Here is a 13,997-nt window from a genome sequence, read left to right as displayed (position 1 = left end):
AAGCACTTAGCACACACAGACGTGTAGTTAACTACACACTAGTGAAGTACACTGGGCATTTCCTGTATTTAAAAAAACACTAGACAATAAGCTTTCAAGGTCTCCTACAACTGAAAAATATGTTAAAAATCCACAGTATCAATCCACTGAACATGTGTTAATGCTTAAAAACTCAGCAAGGATCCCCCTTAAACTAATGTATGCTTAAGTTGGTATAAAATGTTTTCATATGTTTCTGTGACCAGTCAGTTTAATTCCATTTGACTGAACCACACATGTTCAGAATAACTTTACTTAACTTCTTAAATCCCTTCCCAAGTAGCGCCTCTTTGCCAGGGTGAGTAATAAATTCCAGAGAAGAGCAAACTGTTCCTCTTTTTGGTTAATGCCCTGTCAGTCCCTGTCAGTTGCTTCTTTGAAGAATTGAAGCACTGCTCCTGAGTCAAGTGCAACAAGTGTGTGCAAGTGCCACCCCTTGTGTGAACCTGTGCTCTCCCCACGTCCGGAAGGGACACAGGAGCGCCCGTTCTCACGGGACTAATGTGACAATGATCACCCATGACAAGCTGTCATACTTGATAAGAAGTCACCTGGAAAATGGAAGAAGAGAAATTCCACCGCTGTCCGCGTACAAAAGAGCTGTTTAGATAATCAGCACTGCAGTCAATGGTTTCCGTCTCGTAACACCCACAACTTTGCAGCAGCTGCTGATTCTGAGAGCACCTGACTATTCAGTCATGCCAAAACAGCAAAACCCCACCCCTCCCAGAGCAGTGACTTTGCACCGGTTATTCCCCTCATGAAGAGTGCATTTCAGCTTTCTGCATCTCCTGGATATTGACTGCTACCAACAAACACTGCACACAGCAAAGGTCCTAAGTGAGGGGTATCTTTTTCTCAATTATGCAACTTCCAAGTCACAAGCAGGTAAAAGAAAACAGTAAAACCAGCTTATTTTAGATGAGAATATATTTTCATTATCAAAGATGCAAATGGTCACACCGTTTCTCAGAAATGGTGTTTGTAAGAGCCATAAGCACTGAATGCTTTCCTGTGCTCAAGAAATGGGTCTGCCTCGTCTGGGCTTTTGGCAAACCAACTCTGCAAGGCCTCTTCCCAACCCAGAGGCACAACAAACCTCTGTTATGTGTTCTTACATAACCAAGTTAGTGCATTCTACTTTCTATTTATGGAATAAACATTCACTTTGGCACAATTATGTTCCTGTTAAGATTCTGGGTTTCAGGTGTTTGGAAGTAACCTAAAAAGTAGAGGAAAATGTGTTCTGAAAGTCCATCAAGCACTGCATCAGGGAGCATCTGACCACTAAATAAATGTAATACTTCAGTAAAACTCCAGAAGCTCAGTAACAACACAAGACTAACCTGTTTGCCAGGTTTGATCCCAAAAGGAGGAGGGATGGGAAGTCATCCATAAGAGCTAAAGAGTCTGCACATCTCATTCTACAGTGCTTGAGCCAAAATTTCAGCTAGCAAGGGGCAACAGCAACTATAAGGAGAGACTAAGAAGATGTCATGCCTTTTTACTTCAAGGGAATGAAGGATGATTGGAAAAGAAAGCCACTGCTGTCACAGATTGCTCCTGATTTTTTTTCTTTCATGCCTGTAATTTTAATTTAGCAATATCTTCATTTTCAAGTTCTCCTACGTCTCTCTATTAACTTCTGTCCAGTTGACTTAAAAACTTACTTTCAGCATGACTGTAATATTTCTTTAACATCTCACATCTTTTAAAACATTAAGACTCTAAAATTACTGTAAGCACTGAGAAGTGACAAAGATATACACAATCTCTTTACAAATGTATTTATCTCTTTCCTTTAATGAAAGGTACATCTATTACACCAGCAAACTCCAGACCATGGACTGCCTCCATTTCAGAAATGTTGAAAAGAAGCTCTTTATAAACCATAAGAAGGCTCAGCTTAAAAGAAATTGAAAAAGTTTAAAACATTAAAAAGAGACAAGGTATCACCAACTAGCACTATTTTTTTTTTTTTGTGGGCAGAGAGGAGGCTTAATCGAGTGGGAATTCACATCCCAAAAAGCTCCTTTTCCTTGCCTCAGTTCAGGGAAGAGCTCCCAAAAAGCTCCTTTTCCTTGCCTCAGTTCAGGGAATAGCTCTCTTATTACCATGAACTCGACTGCTCTGACCTACAATGTGAATCTTTACAGCCCAAACAGCCCAAAAACCACCTAAAAAACTCAGCTTCCTACAAGCCAACAGTAGGTGCCTTGTGTGTGGGAAACCAGGAAAATGGCTCAATCACTAACTACATACAGCACTTGATATGGTAATTCCAAAAAGACAATGGTCAAAAGGACATTGTGCACCATAATTGGATTAAAGTACTGTAGACAGCACGCACCTCAGGGAAGCGGTAAAGCTGTCAAAACCTTGCTCACCTCTTGACTAACCTATGTCACCATGCAGTAGTGGCACTGACTAGAAATCTTTCAGATGCTCTGTAAACTAAGGGATTATTTATGATTTTTCACTCTGTCAAGAAAACCACAGAAAACCTAGTTTTCTTCACGGTGCTTGTCGTAGCCACAAGCTCATGGGATGGTGCCAAGCAATGGGGAAGTAGATTAAAATCGAGAAATACATTAAAAGTCACTCCCTGGTAAAATATAAAGAAACATTTATAATACAAATACATTGAATCATAAAACCAAAGTACTTTGACTCACTTGAAAAGTTAGTAATGCTAACAACTGCAGCAGAGTGGAAGCTTCAGTAATGAGAGTGACGTCAGGGGAAAAAGTGTAGAGAAGTTTTCCAGTACTTAATAATTATTTTCTGTGTCAGAACCAGTACTTATAGGTATGAAGAGTTCTGAAAAAATACAAAGCATCTCTCTGCAATCTAATGAACAGACAACTGAGCGCTTCCACGCATTTTAAGTAGATGTACTCATCTGTTGCCTCAAACCACATCGACTCACACAGGTGATGCTACTCTATGTGTTTTATCAATTTATCTGATTTGTTCACCTACCTGAGAACCTACCAAGAAGTAACAGAATACACTGCTAATGGATTTTGCTTTAAATAAACTGCAGTGACTGTTATGCAGAATCACTATTCTGAAAAAACCTAATAGGAAAAGTCTCTCAAAGCATTTATCCAGTTAAATTTGCTGGATTTACCTCTGAAGACACTGAAATCCATTACAGACCACTATAGAGCTACAGTGTTAAAAGATTGGCTTGCCCAGTAAAACTGTCTTTTCTTCAAGAGTCTGGAATACTGTGGGTGGCTCTCTCTTCAGTCCCTGTGCTGAAAAGAAGATAGCAAAAAAAAAAAAATTCCAAGTGCTCATCAGGTGTTGATTTAGACCAACCTTATTTGCTTGAAGCCAGAAGTGATTTTAGTGCTTGTAATTGAAGCCATCCTTCTTACAACAAAACCAAGACCAACCAAGAGACCCAAAAGGAAACACAGCAATGTAATTGTCTATGTAATTTCTCTGAATTTTCTATTCACGGAATAAAAACCCTCCCAAACCCATCAGTCTTGCAAAGCACATTAGGCCTACAAACAATGAGAAGTTTTAACTGGAAACCTATCAACCCATCTAAAGTTTTATTCTTATCTCAGTTTTTCAAACAGAAAGACGTACACCAGAAAAAAAAACTAGTACAAAATGCAGGAAAAGAGAGGCAGATGATGGTAACAGAGGCAGTTCTGGCAGAGGTAATATAGTACCACTCCTGTTGGGAAGGATCACTTTTTTGGTTGGGTGTTTTTGGGTGTTTTTGATCCACCAGATACACCTTTTAGTTTAACTGGAGTGTTGAAACTTCACTGAAATCTGGGACACTGTGGTACAAGGAGACTCAAGTGAAATACAGAGATCCTAACAACACCTAGTGCACCGTTTTTCTTCATCTCCCGTGTTTGGTACACATGCAAAGGCAGAAGATCCTCCAGTGGGTGACACAAGGTGGCTGGAATTGGGATCCTGCACGGAACTGCCCTCTAGAGGAGTCCCTCACTCTCCCTCTCAAGCAGACAAGGAGCTTAACTCCACCAGGACAAGCTAAAACTTGTCTTCCAGGATACTCCCATTATACTGAAAATTATTCTGAAAACTTACAGGAGTACAGTCTTATTTGGATCTAAGAAAAATAAATGAAGAGAAAGTACTGCAAACCTTAGTCAAGGCCTCGTATGAACAAAACAAAATACAGGAGTTTGTTCTGCAAGTGGAAAGGAAACCGGCAATAGGCAAAACTGCTGCTTCATTACCTCCCATGGAAAGTCTGTCAGCACAATAACCAAATCAAAGCAAAATAAGATTAAGGACAGGTGTTTTTTATTGGAATCTTCTCAATTCACAAATCTATGGTGTTCAGCCATAGAGTAGAAAGACTCCTCACCAGCATTTTGAAGTGCCACAGAAATCTACAATGAAAGGAATCTGGGATCACTCAAAGTGCAGTATCAACAGCTGGTGATGGTGCTTGGAAAACAGACTGACAAGCAGGAAGCAATGCTGTGCTGTTGTTACCCTCCTGTGTCTGTCACCAAACCCAGAAGTCTCCTCCTCAAGATGGGATTCCAGACAGCAACAGCTCGTTTCCATTTCCCAGCTTTCCCATCCCTCTGGTTCTAGCCAGGTTTCTCAGCTCACACTCGGGACAATAACACCCAGCTACATCTCCCAGCAGTGCATTAGGCAGGGCAGGAAATATCCATTATAGGCTGTGCTCCCCTCCTAGGGGATTGCAGATTACAGCAAGCAGGCATCAGCCACATGCCAAACAACAAGGAGAAACACCCTGGGAATATCAACTGCTCTACAGTCAACAGAGATGCACACAGCACTCTGAAATAATCACACATAGCCCAGGAGTGCAGCTCAAACACTGCTTAATTACAAGCAAGGTGAGCAAAAGTAGGAGAAAGGATTTTTAAAATGTAGCTAGCAGACAAAAGAAACCTCTCAGAAGCATGGAAGGCAGAAAACCACCACCAGGAAAAGTGAGTTAGGAAAGAATGAAACAAATCCTGAAGTAGAAGGATAAAGCATTTTCTTAGTTCAATACAGCCTGAAGTCCATTCAAAGCATTACAAAACAGAGTGAGAAGCAAGTTGGCAAATTAAAAAGTAAGGCAAAATCATTTAATCCAGAGGCTTTGATCAGAAAGCAGCAAAAACACTGAAAGACAGACCTAATTAAAGTGAAACATGACCAGGAGAGGAGACATTGTGGTCACTGTCTGGTTTGGGGAACAAGGTGGGGAAAATGTAGGAAGATTTCTTCTTTAGAAGTTGTAAAGTATGAATGCTTTAGAGTATTTTAGTAGCAAACCCAACTACAGACTGCTGTGACACAAGCTAACGCATCTAACCAATATCTGAGAAGTCCTCTTAAGTCATTACAAAATTTTCATTTAAGAATTTGTAGCTTCCTCTTTAGAAAGTTTAAATAGACCTCTGTAGTTCAGATTAGAAGCTTAGAGGTTCCAGTAACTGATTCTGAAAATGAAAGGTTTCACCTCAGTTTGCAAATACTTCAAAGGTAACCACAGCCAAATCATTTTTAAAAGCTTTAAGACTAGCATTTTCCTCTCTAAATCTTCTATTTATAGAACAAAGCAGACTCTTACACATTGAACCTTTAAATGTACTCAATACATTTCCAGTTACAGCCCAGTTATAAATGGGTGGGATGTTCAGAATTACATGTTATTGCTAAAATAAGTACATTTTTCAACAAAGGGTTTTATGAAACAGCTAAGGTCCCTCTCCTTTCATGGACCACAGATGCAGTGAAAATGGAAGCAGCTAACATACCTTAAATGCATGAAGGCTAATTTCATGGATTACATATACTAAAATTAATTTAATGAATTATATATAATATAATATCATCAGCATATGTGATACAATACCAAACTGAAAAGCAGTTCTGTCATAACCTTGCTGCAGTCTTTTCTTTTCAGGAATTTCTCGTTTGATGACAGGTAAGTTCAGTAAATGACAGCATATGCATTCTTAAATGATTGTTCAAAGAAAACAAGGATTCTGAAGACTGTCTCTGTTTGGTTTGGAGTCTTTTTAAGTCTCCTTTCATCAGAATAAGTTCTCAATCACAGAACTAGTAGTGACTAAAACATCATTAAGAAGTGACAAGTCACCCAGGCTTGGGTGACAAACAACATTGCTTAAGTGCTTGACACCACAAAATAAAGAACAGTTTTACCTCCTAGGTTTATGTGAAGCACAATCTACCAAACTTCTTTTATTCTGCCTTCTATTTATTTATTTAACCTCTTTTATCCATAAACCTGTCCTGGAAGAAACATCTGACTCTGTGCAGTCCTTGACTTCTCATAAATAAATAAATAAGCAGAAGTAGCGTAGGCCACATCTCTGTACCAGCACTGACTGACAACAACAGGAGCCTCAGTGTAATAGGGCAAAACTATTTAGCACAGGAGATTGCTCAAGACACCACTCAGTTTATGCCAGTAAACATCACCTCACCCCTGCTTACATCCACTTGTGTCCCAAAAAAATAGCAAGCATGGGCTGAAATTCTCATGCTGGCTCAACAAAGGTAATATATATCCATCCCCTTTAGCCCCAGGACAATGACTAAAACCACTTACTTGCTTCCTAAACACCAGTCAGTCCTGGCATAGCTCAAATTAATACAGTAATCTACATACAAACAGCTTTGTTTCCACCAGCATCTCTCATTTTTCAATAGCAATTTATTAATTTTTCACTGAATAAACCAAGAGACCATCAGGCTCACACTCTGCATCCCTGCAGAAACACCCCAAGAAGTAATTGCAAATCCAGCTGCACATGTAAATGGCTAGAGATGAATATGCAAACATTACCTTGAGCTGGAGGAGGAGGAGGAGGAGGAGGATGCTCCTGTGGCTTGTCCTGTGCTGAAAGGCCCAGGTAGCTGAGCACTACGTATTTGGTTTCATAGTGAAATCCTACAGGCACGGCAGTAGCGGACGCCATCGGGGTGGCTGTGCTGCGGGGGCACGTCGGCTGCGCTCTGGGGAGCCAGGAAGGCTGTCAGGGAACAGCAAAGGGTTTTGTTTGTTGCTTTGTAAGGCTGCAACAGGTCGTGAACCCGCACGTAACACGGAATTATGTAACAACCCTGAAGCAATACCCAGGCTTTTGCCCTGATATCATATGCATTGTTATTTTAATAAGAACCATGCAGAGTAAACCCAGCTGTGCCTCAGTGCAGCTCCCTGCCTGCTGCCAGCAGTGGCATTTCTCACTCCTGCCTGCCAGGGTCACACTCCCCTGGAAGCAAAACGAGCAGCCCCTCAGCCTGTGTCATCCTCCCAACACCTCCCATCTCAACCACACACAAAACCACACGTGTTCATGACCTGACAGAGTCTGAACATTTCCTTAACCACAACATGTGGTGACAAGACAGGTTCCGAGGAGTCTCCCTTTCCCAAAGCCTCCCCTCAATATCTTCTCTGCTTCCTCAGACTCGCTACTGTGATGCTCAAAAATCGTAATGGAGAAAAAGTGACCAAAATTGCCTCCAATTAATTTTACTGTTCCAACAGCAATGGAAAACACAGAGTCAACAGAGTAAATTCCACATTCATTGTCGGGATTGGAAGAACAGATGGTTGTTTGTCCTGGACTTCTCACCCAGACATTATTAAGTATAAACCAGAAGTCCACACCTAACAGCAACATCTGGCTAAAGAACTCCTCCCTGTTTCACTCTAATTGCTTTGTTGCTTTTTTGAAATATCCAAATAAGGCCTGCAGGAAAAACTAAAGTAGAGAGAAATTAAAAAACAACATCATAAAAAGTAAAATCTCAAAAAACAACATGGAAGTGGGGAAGAAGACATCCAACAGATTAAAAGGATGCTTGAGATTAATCAACATGGTTTAGCTCTTTTTGTTGGTGAAGTCTGGATAACTACTTCCAACACCCTGTCAACTTAATGGATCAAATAATACTATCCAGGGGTTTCTGACAAACAGTGAAGCTCTACAGGACTTCAAAAAGTCATTCCCAAACAAGCAGTAGCCCATTCTTGGCCACCAGAATGGATGTGTAAATGAAAGGCATACAAGGAAGTTTGTGCTACAGAACAGCTACTGAAGAGGCACTGAAAGAGCCAGATAATTTAGTAATGTGAGACTGCAGTTACATTTAGAAGATTTTTTATCAAGTTTAAAGCAGTTAGAATGAGCAAAATGCTATATACAAGAAAGAGAAATTGGACCCTCTCAAGAGAATTATGGATTGCACTAGAAATGCCTTGGGCCTAAAAGAAAGAATCAAGCTCCAAAACCAAAGAACAATCTGCAAATGAAGCCTCAAGGTTAAAAATAATAATAATAAACCGAGAAAGCAAAAGAAAAGCACTTGCCTGTCTAGCTGTTCAAGGTGCTTGGGCTAACTTCTAATCCCTCCTCCCTGAGAAAGAATTCAGATTAACTGCAGTTGTACACTGGTTACTGAGGATAAACAGAACTAGAACTGTGCTGTGGCATGATTGCTGTGGGAGTAGGTAGCTTGGCAAAGAAAAATTTACCACCAAACTAAAAGCTGCAAATGGAAAAGAACTGGTGTAAAATTGGCTGACTATTTTCTTTAGAAACTCCAGTTTCTGAAACCAGAAAAGGACCATACTATGGCAGCCCTGCCTCTTGCCCCATGTATTGAAAAATGCCTCAAAGCCTTTACCAGAAAGGTTGGGTTGTGTCTTTGCTACAGCTTGAACCAAAGTAGCAAATTATATACAAAGGAAGCAACAAACCTGGAGTCAACACTTTATCTACGCTGCCTCTTCCATCCCACGTGCTCCACGGGCAACACACCCTGCTTCAGAAACCTAAGATATCACAGCAGAGAAGAACCACAGCTTTTGCACAACACAGTTACCCATGAGCCTCCTCCATAATTGAGATTTTCATAGAGCAAGAGGATCTGGAAAAAATAACTGCTCTGAAGACTCTAGGATCCTTTAACAATAGACGAGCTCTTCAGACCACACGCAGTCACCACATCACGTGTTCTCATCACCAGGTGTGAAAGATGCCATTCCCCAAAAAGCAAAAGCTCCCCAGCATGTTCCAGTTCTGGTTCGTTCAGTAGAGATCCGCAGCCCTGAAATCGAAATGCTTCTAGCAGCGCATACACAGTGAATGGGAGCCCTTCCAGACATCCTGAACTGATCTCTCCTGAAAAAATCAGCCTGACAGATGGGCCGGAGATATCCAGAAACTGTGCTGTGGACCAAAGAACAAGTCTGGATATATAATAGAGATTATTCTTCAAAATACAATTTCAAATCAATGCGGAAAATTAGATTTTAAAAGTTGATCAAAAGCAGCATGATATCCAAAGCAGCACAGTGCAACAGGGAGGCCTAATTCACAAAAATTACAGCTCAGCACTTCTGAGGGGAGGAGGGAAAAAAAAAAAATAGGCAGAGAGAGAGAGAGAGAGAATGAGACCACTGCTTATTTAAATAGTGGCTAATGTTTCCCTGGGGAAAGAGTGATTAAAAAAATTACCTTGGTGGATATATTTTGAGAGGCAGTTTTATAATGAAATGAGAAAGGAGACTTAAGAACTTGAATGAAACAAATCTTCAAATTCACATAAAAGAGTGTCATGAGTGGAAGTGCACTTCAGAATCACTGGTCTTCCTTTGAGAGAAGCCTACAGCACAGTAAGCGAAGGACTCATTTAGGATTGCGAATTACTGGTTTTGTTTACAAAGACAAACACAGAAATATTGACTCAGATACTGTAAATATCTCAGAAAAGGCCATTTTTCAGGGATGAGGGGGATTGAAAAAGGACACACAGCTTGAGGCACCAGATCAGAGGAAAGAGAGCTCTCCGCTAAAGGAGCAGAATGGAAGAGAGTCCAAGAAAGTGTTTAAGACCATAAGCTTGTACAGGCGATGCAGCGGAGCAGAGGAAACAAGGCGTCACACAGCCTCCCTAAGTCTGGAAGCCAGGGCAAGAGGGCTGCTTCTGGTCTAACAGGTTCTCTGAAGGAATACTGTCCTTAAAAAACGACAGAGATCGACATTATTACCAATTACTCCCTACAAGAAAAATCACCTTTCCCAGCTCCCTTGGGGGGCACAGAAGGCTCTACCTGTTGAAGCTTACTTAGCTTGTCACTCCTCCGGCCCTGCTGCCGCTTGTTTCATGTGGGCTGAGCTGCTCAAGCGACCTGAGAGCAGGAGTTGCAGTAGGACTGACATTTCCCCATCTGTCACGTCCTAATCCACGGCAGAGTTATAAATTGGATAATGGGCAGCACAAGCCTACCAATGAATACAGCGAATATAATCCCCAGCGATGAGGCCAGCTGTGTTTCAGTCCCCGATTTGTAAAACCCTACCGTGCATCAACATGTGTTTACTGTGCGTCATTCAAGCCCCAAAATGCAACATCACTGCTCTACTGCCCAGAGCAGTTCAGCTGGTTTGTATAAACAAAACCGTAGGCAATCAATGTCACCTATGGATTTCAGAAACACCAGCACTGCCAGAGCTTTTTCCCAACAGCAGCAGCAGCACGGCCCTCAGCTTCCAGTCCAAAACGGAGTCTCTCCAGCGCTGGGTGCGTTCCCCACCTAGAGCCCAGGCCTCACTCACCAGCTGCAAGCCAGTCACCGCTGTGGCAGAACACCTCCTGCTGCTGCTGAATTACTGCAAGGCACACACGGCCCCAGCCAGCGGGCACAGAGGCAACACCACGGCAGCACTGCAGCTCAGATCGTTTCTAGGGCTGCCTGACATCCATACGCTCACGGTTTGGGTCGTCTTCCTGACACCAATCTCTGCAACAGGCAGCCACTCCCAGCTCAGCTGCATCCACAGCCTCGGCTTTGCACGGTGCCCTTTACCAAGGCACCGAATTTCAAGGAGTTGCAGGTCTACAAAGCCACACCCCATATCAACAAGATGGAAAATATTCAGGCAGCCTTAGCAGAAGGCTTGTGTGGGGATTTCGGGTGAGACTTGCATGTGTGGACTAGTTAAACCTTGCAGCAGTTTGTCTCTGAAAACACTTCCCATAACAGGCAGGACTATCCAAAGCATCCAGTTGTGATCAACTTGGGAGATAAATTCCCCGGAGTACTTTTCCAACTGAGTATGAGGGTATGACTAAGAGAATGTTTATAATAAACTGAAGACTACTCTGTTCAAACATGTCAGTTCCTACTGGAAATGAATCAATACTGCAGCCACTACTGATCCTCTGGTGGCACTTAATGGATAGAAATACTGGAAAACATTAATTGTTCTTTATCTGGACAGAGGCTGCAGCTGACCTTTGACAGAAATGCAATTAAGTGAGCATTCTAGGCAAACGGGGTGATTTCTCTTCTAGGAAGGAAAACAAAAGCGGCATGCGCTACCTACTACAAAGGTCCTCAACCCTTTGCAGCTTCAAACCATCTCAGCACAACGTTAAATTACGACGAACGCAGCTTTTATGAGCGAGCTTCCATTCACCTTCTGTCTTAACGCGCCCGCCTGGGTTTGAGAAGCCGAGGAAAGCCGTTCCAAGTTTCAGCGGCGCCGGAGCCGCCGGCGGGAGCGCGGCGTGAGCCCCTCAGTTACTACGGCGATGAATGAGAGGCGTATGCCCGGCGGGCGGGCACGGCGTCGGGATGACTCACCGGCGGCGCCGTGCGGGACTCGCAGCCTGCAGCGGGGGAGCCGCCGGCGGGGGCCTGGCGCGGCCCCTTCGCCGCCGCTGCCCGCCGGGTCCGGGGGTGTCCCGGGGGTGTCCCGGGGGTGTCCCGGGGGTGCCCCGGGGGTGTCCCGGGGGTGTCCCGGGGGTGTCCCGGGCGGAGCGGGGTCCCGCGCGTCCTTCGGCCGCGGCGGGGGCGGCACCGGCCGCCAGGGGGCGCGCCTGCCCCCCCCCCCCCCATCCGCCGCGCCCCCGCCGAGACGCGCGCGCCCGGCCGGGTCCGTCCCCCCCCGGCCCCCATTAAAAGGGGGGGGGGGGTGGCGGGAGCGCGCGGCGCCGCCGGTCCCCGCTCCCCCGCCACCCTTAAATTGGTAATTAAATGCAGGCAGACAGGGAAAGAAAGAGAGAGAGAAAGAGAGAAATGTACAAAACAAACAGCCAGCCCCCCGCCCGCTCCCACGCCCGTTTCCTCACCTGCGGGAGCCGCGGGGAGGAGCTGGAGGTGGAGGAGGCGGAGGGGCGGCCGCAGCTCCCGGGTCGCTCCCGCCGGGGGCGGTGAGGAGAGGGTGGGGGGGGGGGAAGGGAGGGAGAGATGGGGCGGGCGCGCGCCCGACGCGCGGGCTCTGCCCTAATTCGCCGCCGCCGCCGCCGCCATGATGGAGGGGGCGGGGCCAGGAGCGCGCGGGACGCGCCGCGCGTCACGGCTCGCGCCGGGGGGCGGGGCCCGGCGGGGGCTCCGCCCGCGTCACGTGAGCGGGGGGACCGGGGCCGGTGACGGGGCCACCGGGAAGGAACGGGGACTGAGGGGGGGGGGGCTCGTACCCGCCTCTGCCCTTTTCCTCGGGGATTCCGAGGGAACGGAGCCCTTGGCACTTCGGTTCCCGCGGCCCTCACCTCCCGGTGGCTACAGGTGTGGCTGAGGTGGGTCAAGAGTCCCAAAGCGAACGGAAAAGAAACAGAGCCTGGGCGGAATTCCAACTGCGTCTGTTATTTCATTTGGCGGTGTTATAAACGCCAGTCACTTGGTTTTTAACATTTTAAAAGTTTAATAATAATAAAATAGCTATAAAAATAGCAATACAATTAGAGTAATGAAAATTTAGAGTTGGGACAATTACAAGACAATAAAAAGCAAAGAATTCCGGACGTCCGGATGCTCTCGGGCACTTAAGCCCGATAATCATACCTTGTGAACAAAGGAATAATCTTTAAAAGCAATAGCCTGTTGCATATTCATACATCTCATACATGATGCATAAATTCCTTGCAAATTAAGAACTTTTCTGGTTTTTGTCAACTTCTTCCCTTTAATCCTGGTGCTTCCATACAGACGGAGAGAAGGTGGAAGAATGTTTGTCTTTTCCGATAAGGAGGCAGTAATTCTTTATGGGCCCCCATCATTGTCATCTCTGTGTGAAGAGTTTCTTCAGTATCTCATCTCTTGCTTGAGCTAGTAAAAAAACCCCACATACATAGGTTCTATTTTAACTGCAAAACTACATTTACCATACTATTAAAATGTTAATACAGCACTTCTAATCAATGTAACATAACACATATAGTATTCAATTTAATATTTGCGAAAAGCCAATCATAAAATATGCATTTTTCACAGCAGTATTTATTCTACAGTAATAGGCATCATTATCATTTGCTGTTGTTTCTTATTTGTTTCTGTATTAAAACTTGGTTTTAATATTCTTTAGATGGTGCCTGAAGTGATAGTGTTCTCCAGACCCAAAGTACAAGCTGATTTTCAGCATTATGAAGGCAATATGCAAAGGCAGCAAAGTTACACACAGAGTTTCATAATAAACTTTTCCACACACGGGAAAAAAAAAAAAAAACACAGAAAAAATTAAGGAAATGGGAATAAATCCGGAAGAAGCATGGATGTCACGAATACCACATTTGACGCTGATTTGTAAAGGAATGGTTTTGTCTTTTCCACCAAATGTTCCTGCAGCGTGGAGGTGGAAGCCTCTTGCCGATTAGAACAAACCAATACTATCGCAGATGATGAAGTTTGAATTTTGCCATGACGAAAAGAATGGCAGCAGCGACGGAACTCCTGCCAGGCCCTCCTCCCCTCCCCTTGTCCAGCTCTTTCCTGCACCCTTCTGCTTCTCCTTCCTGCCAGGGGAGCCCAGGGCACGGCCAACACGGAGCTGCTCTGGGGCCTGACAGGCGAGTTGAGACGCTTGAGGGCTACGAGGCTGGAGAGGGGCTGGGAACACAAGCCCTGTGAGGAACGTTTGAAGGAGCTGGGGTTGTTCAGCCTGGAGAAG

General features: G+C 44.4%; 1 protein-coding gene across 1 annotated transcript in view; it reads right to left on the bottom strand.

The window, feature by feature from the left end:
• BCL2L13 (BCL2 like 13) overlaps positions 1 to 7,048 on the bottom strand; it is a 29,225-nt gene extending 22,177 nt beyond the window's left edge. Inside the window, exon 1 of the mRNA XM_068191844.1 lies at positions 6,881 to 7,048. Within this exon, the coding sequence (XP_068047945.1) occupies positions 6,881 to 7,013 (133 nt within the window). The 5' untranslated portion in view covers positions 7,014 to 7,048. The remainder of the gene's footprint in view (positions 1 to 6,880) is intronic.
• Between the last annotated feature and the right edge of the window lie 6,949 nt (positions 7,049 to 13,997).

The sequence above is a fragment of the Anomalospiza imberbis genome, chromosome 5, assembly GCF_031753505.1.
Source record: "Anomalospiza imberbis isolate Cuckoo-Finch-1a 21T00152 chromosome 5, ASM3175350v1, whole genome shotgun sequence".
Taxonomy (NCBI): Eukaryota; Metazoa; Chordata; class Aves; order Passeriformes; family Viduidae; genus Anomalospiza; species Anomalospiza imberbis.
Note: the sequence above shows the minus strand (reverse complement) of the source record. Positions and strands in the feature narration are given on the sequence as shown.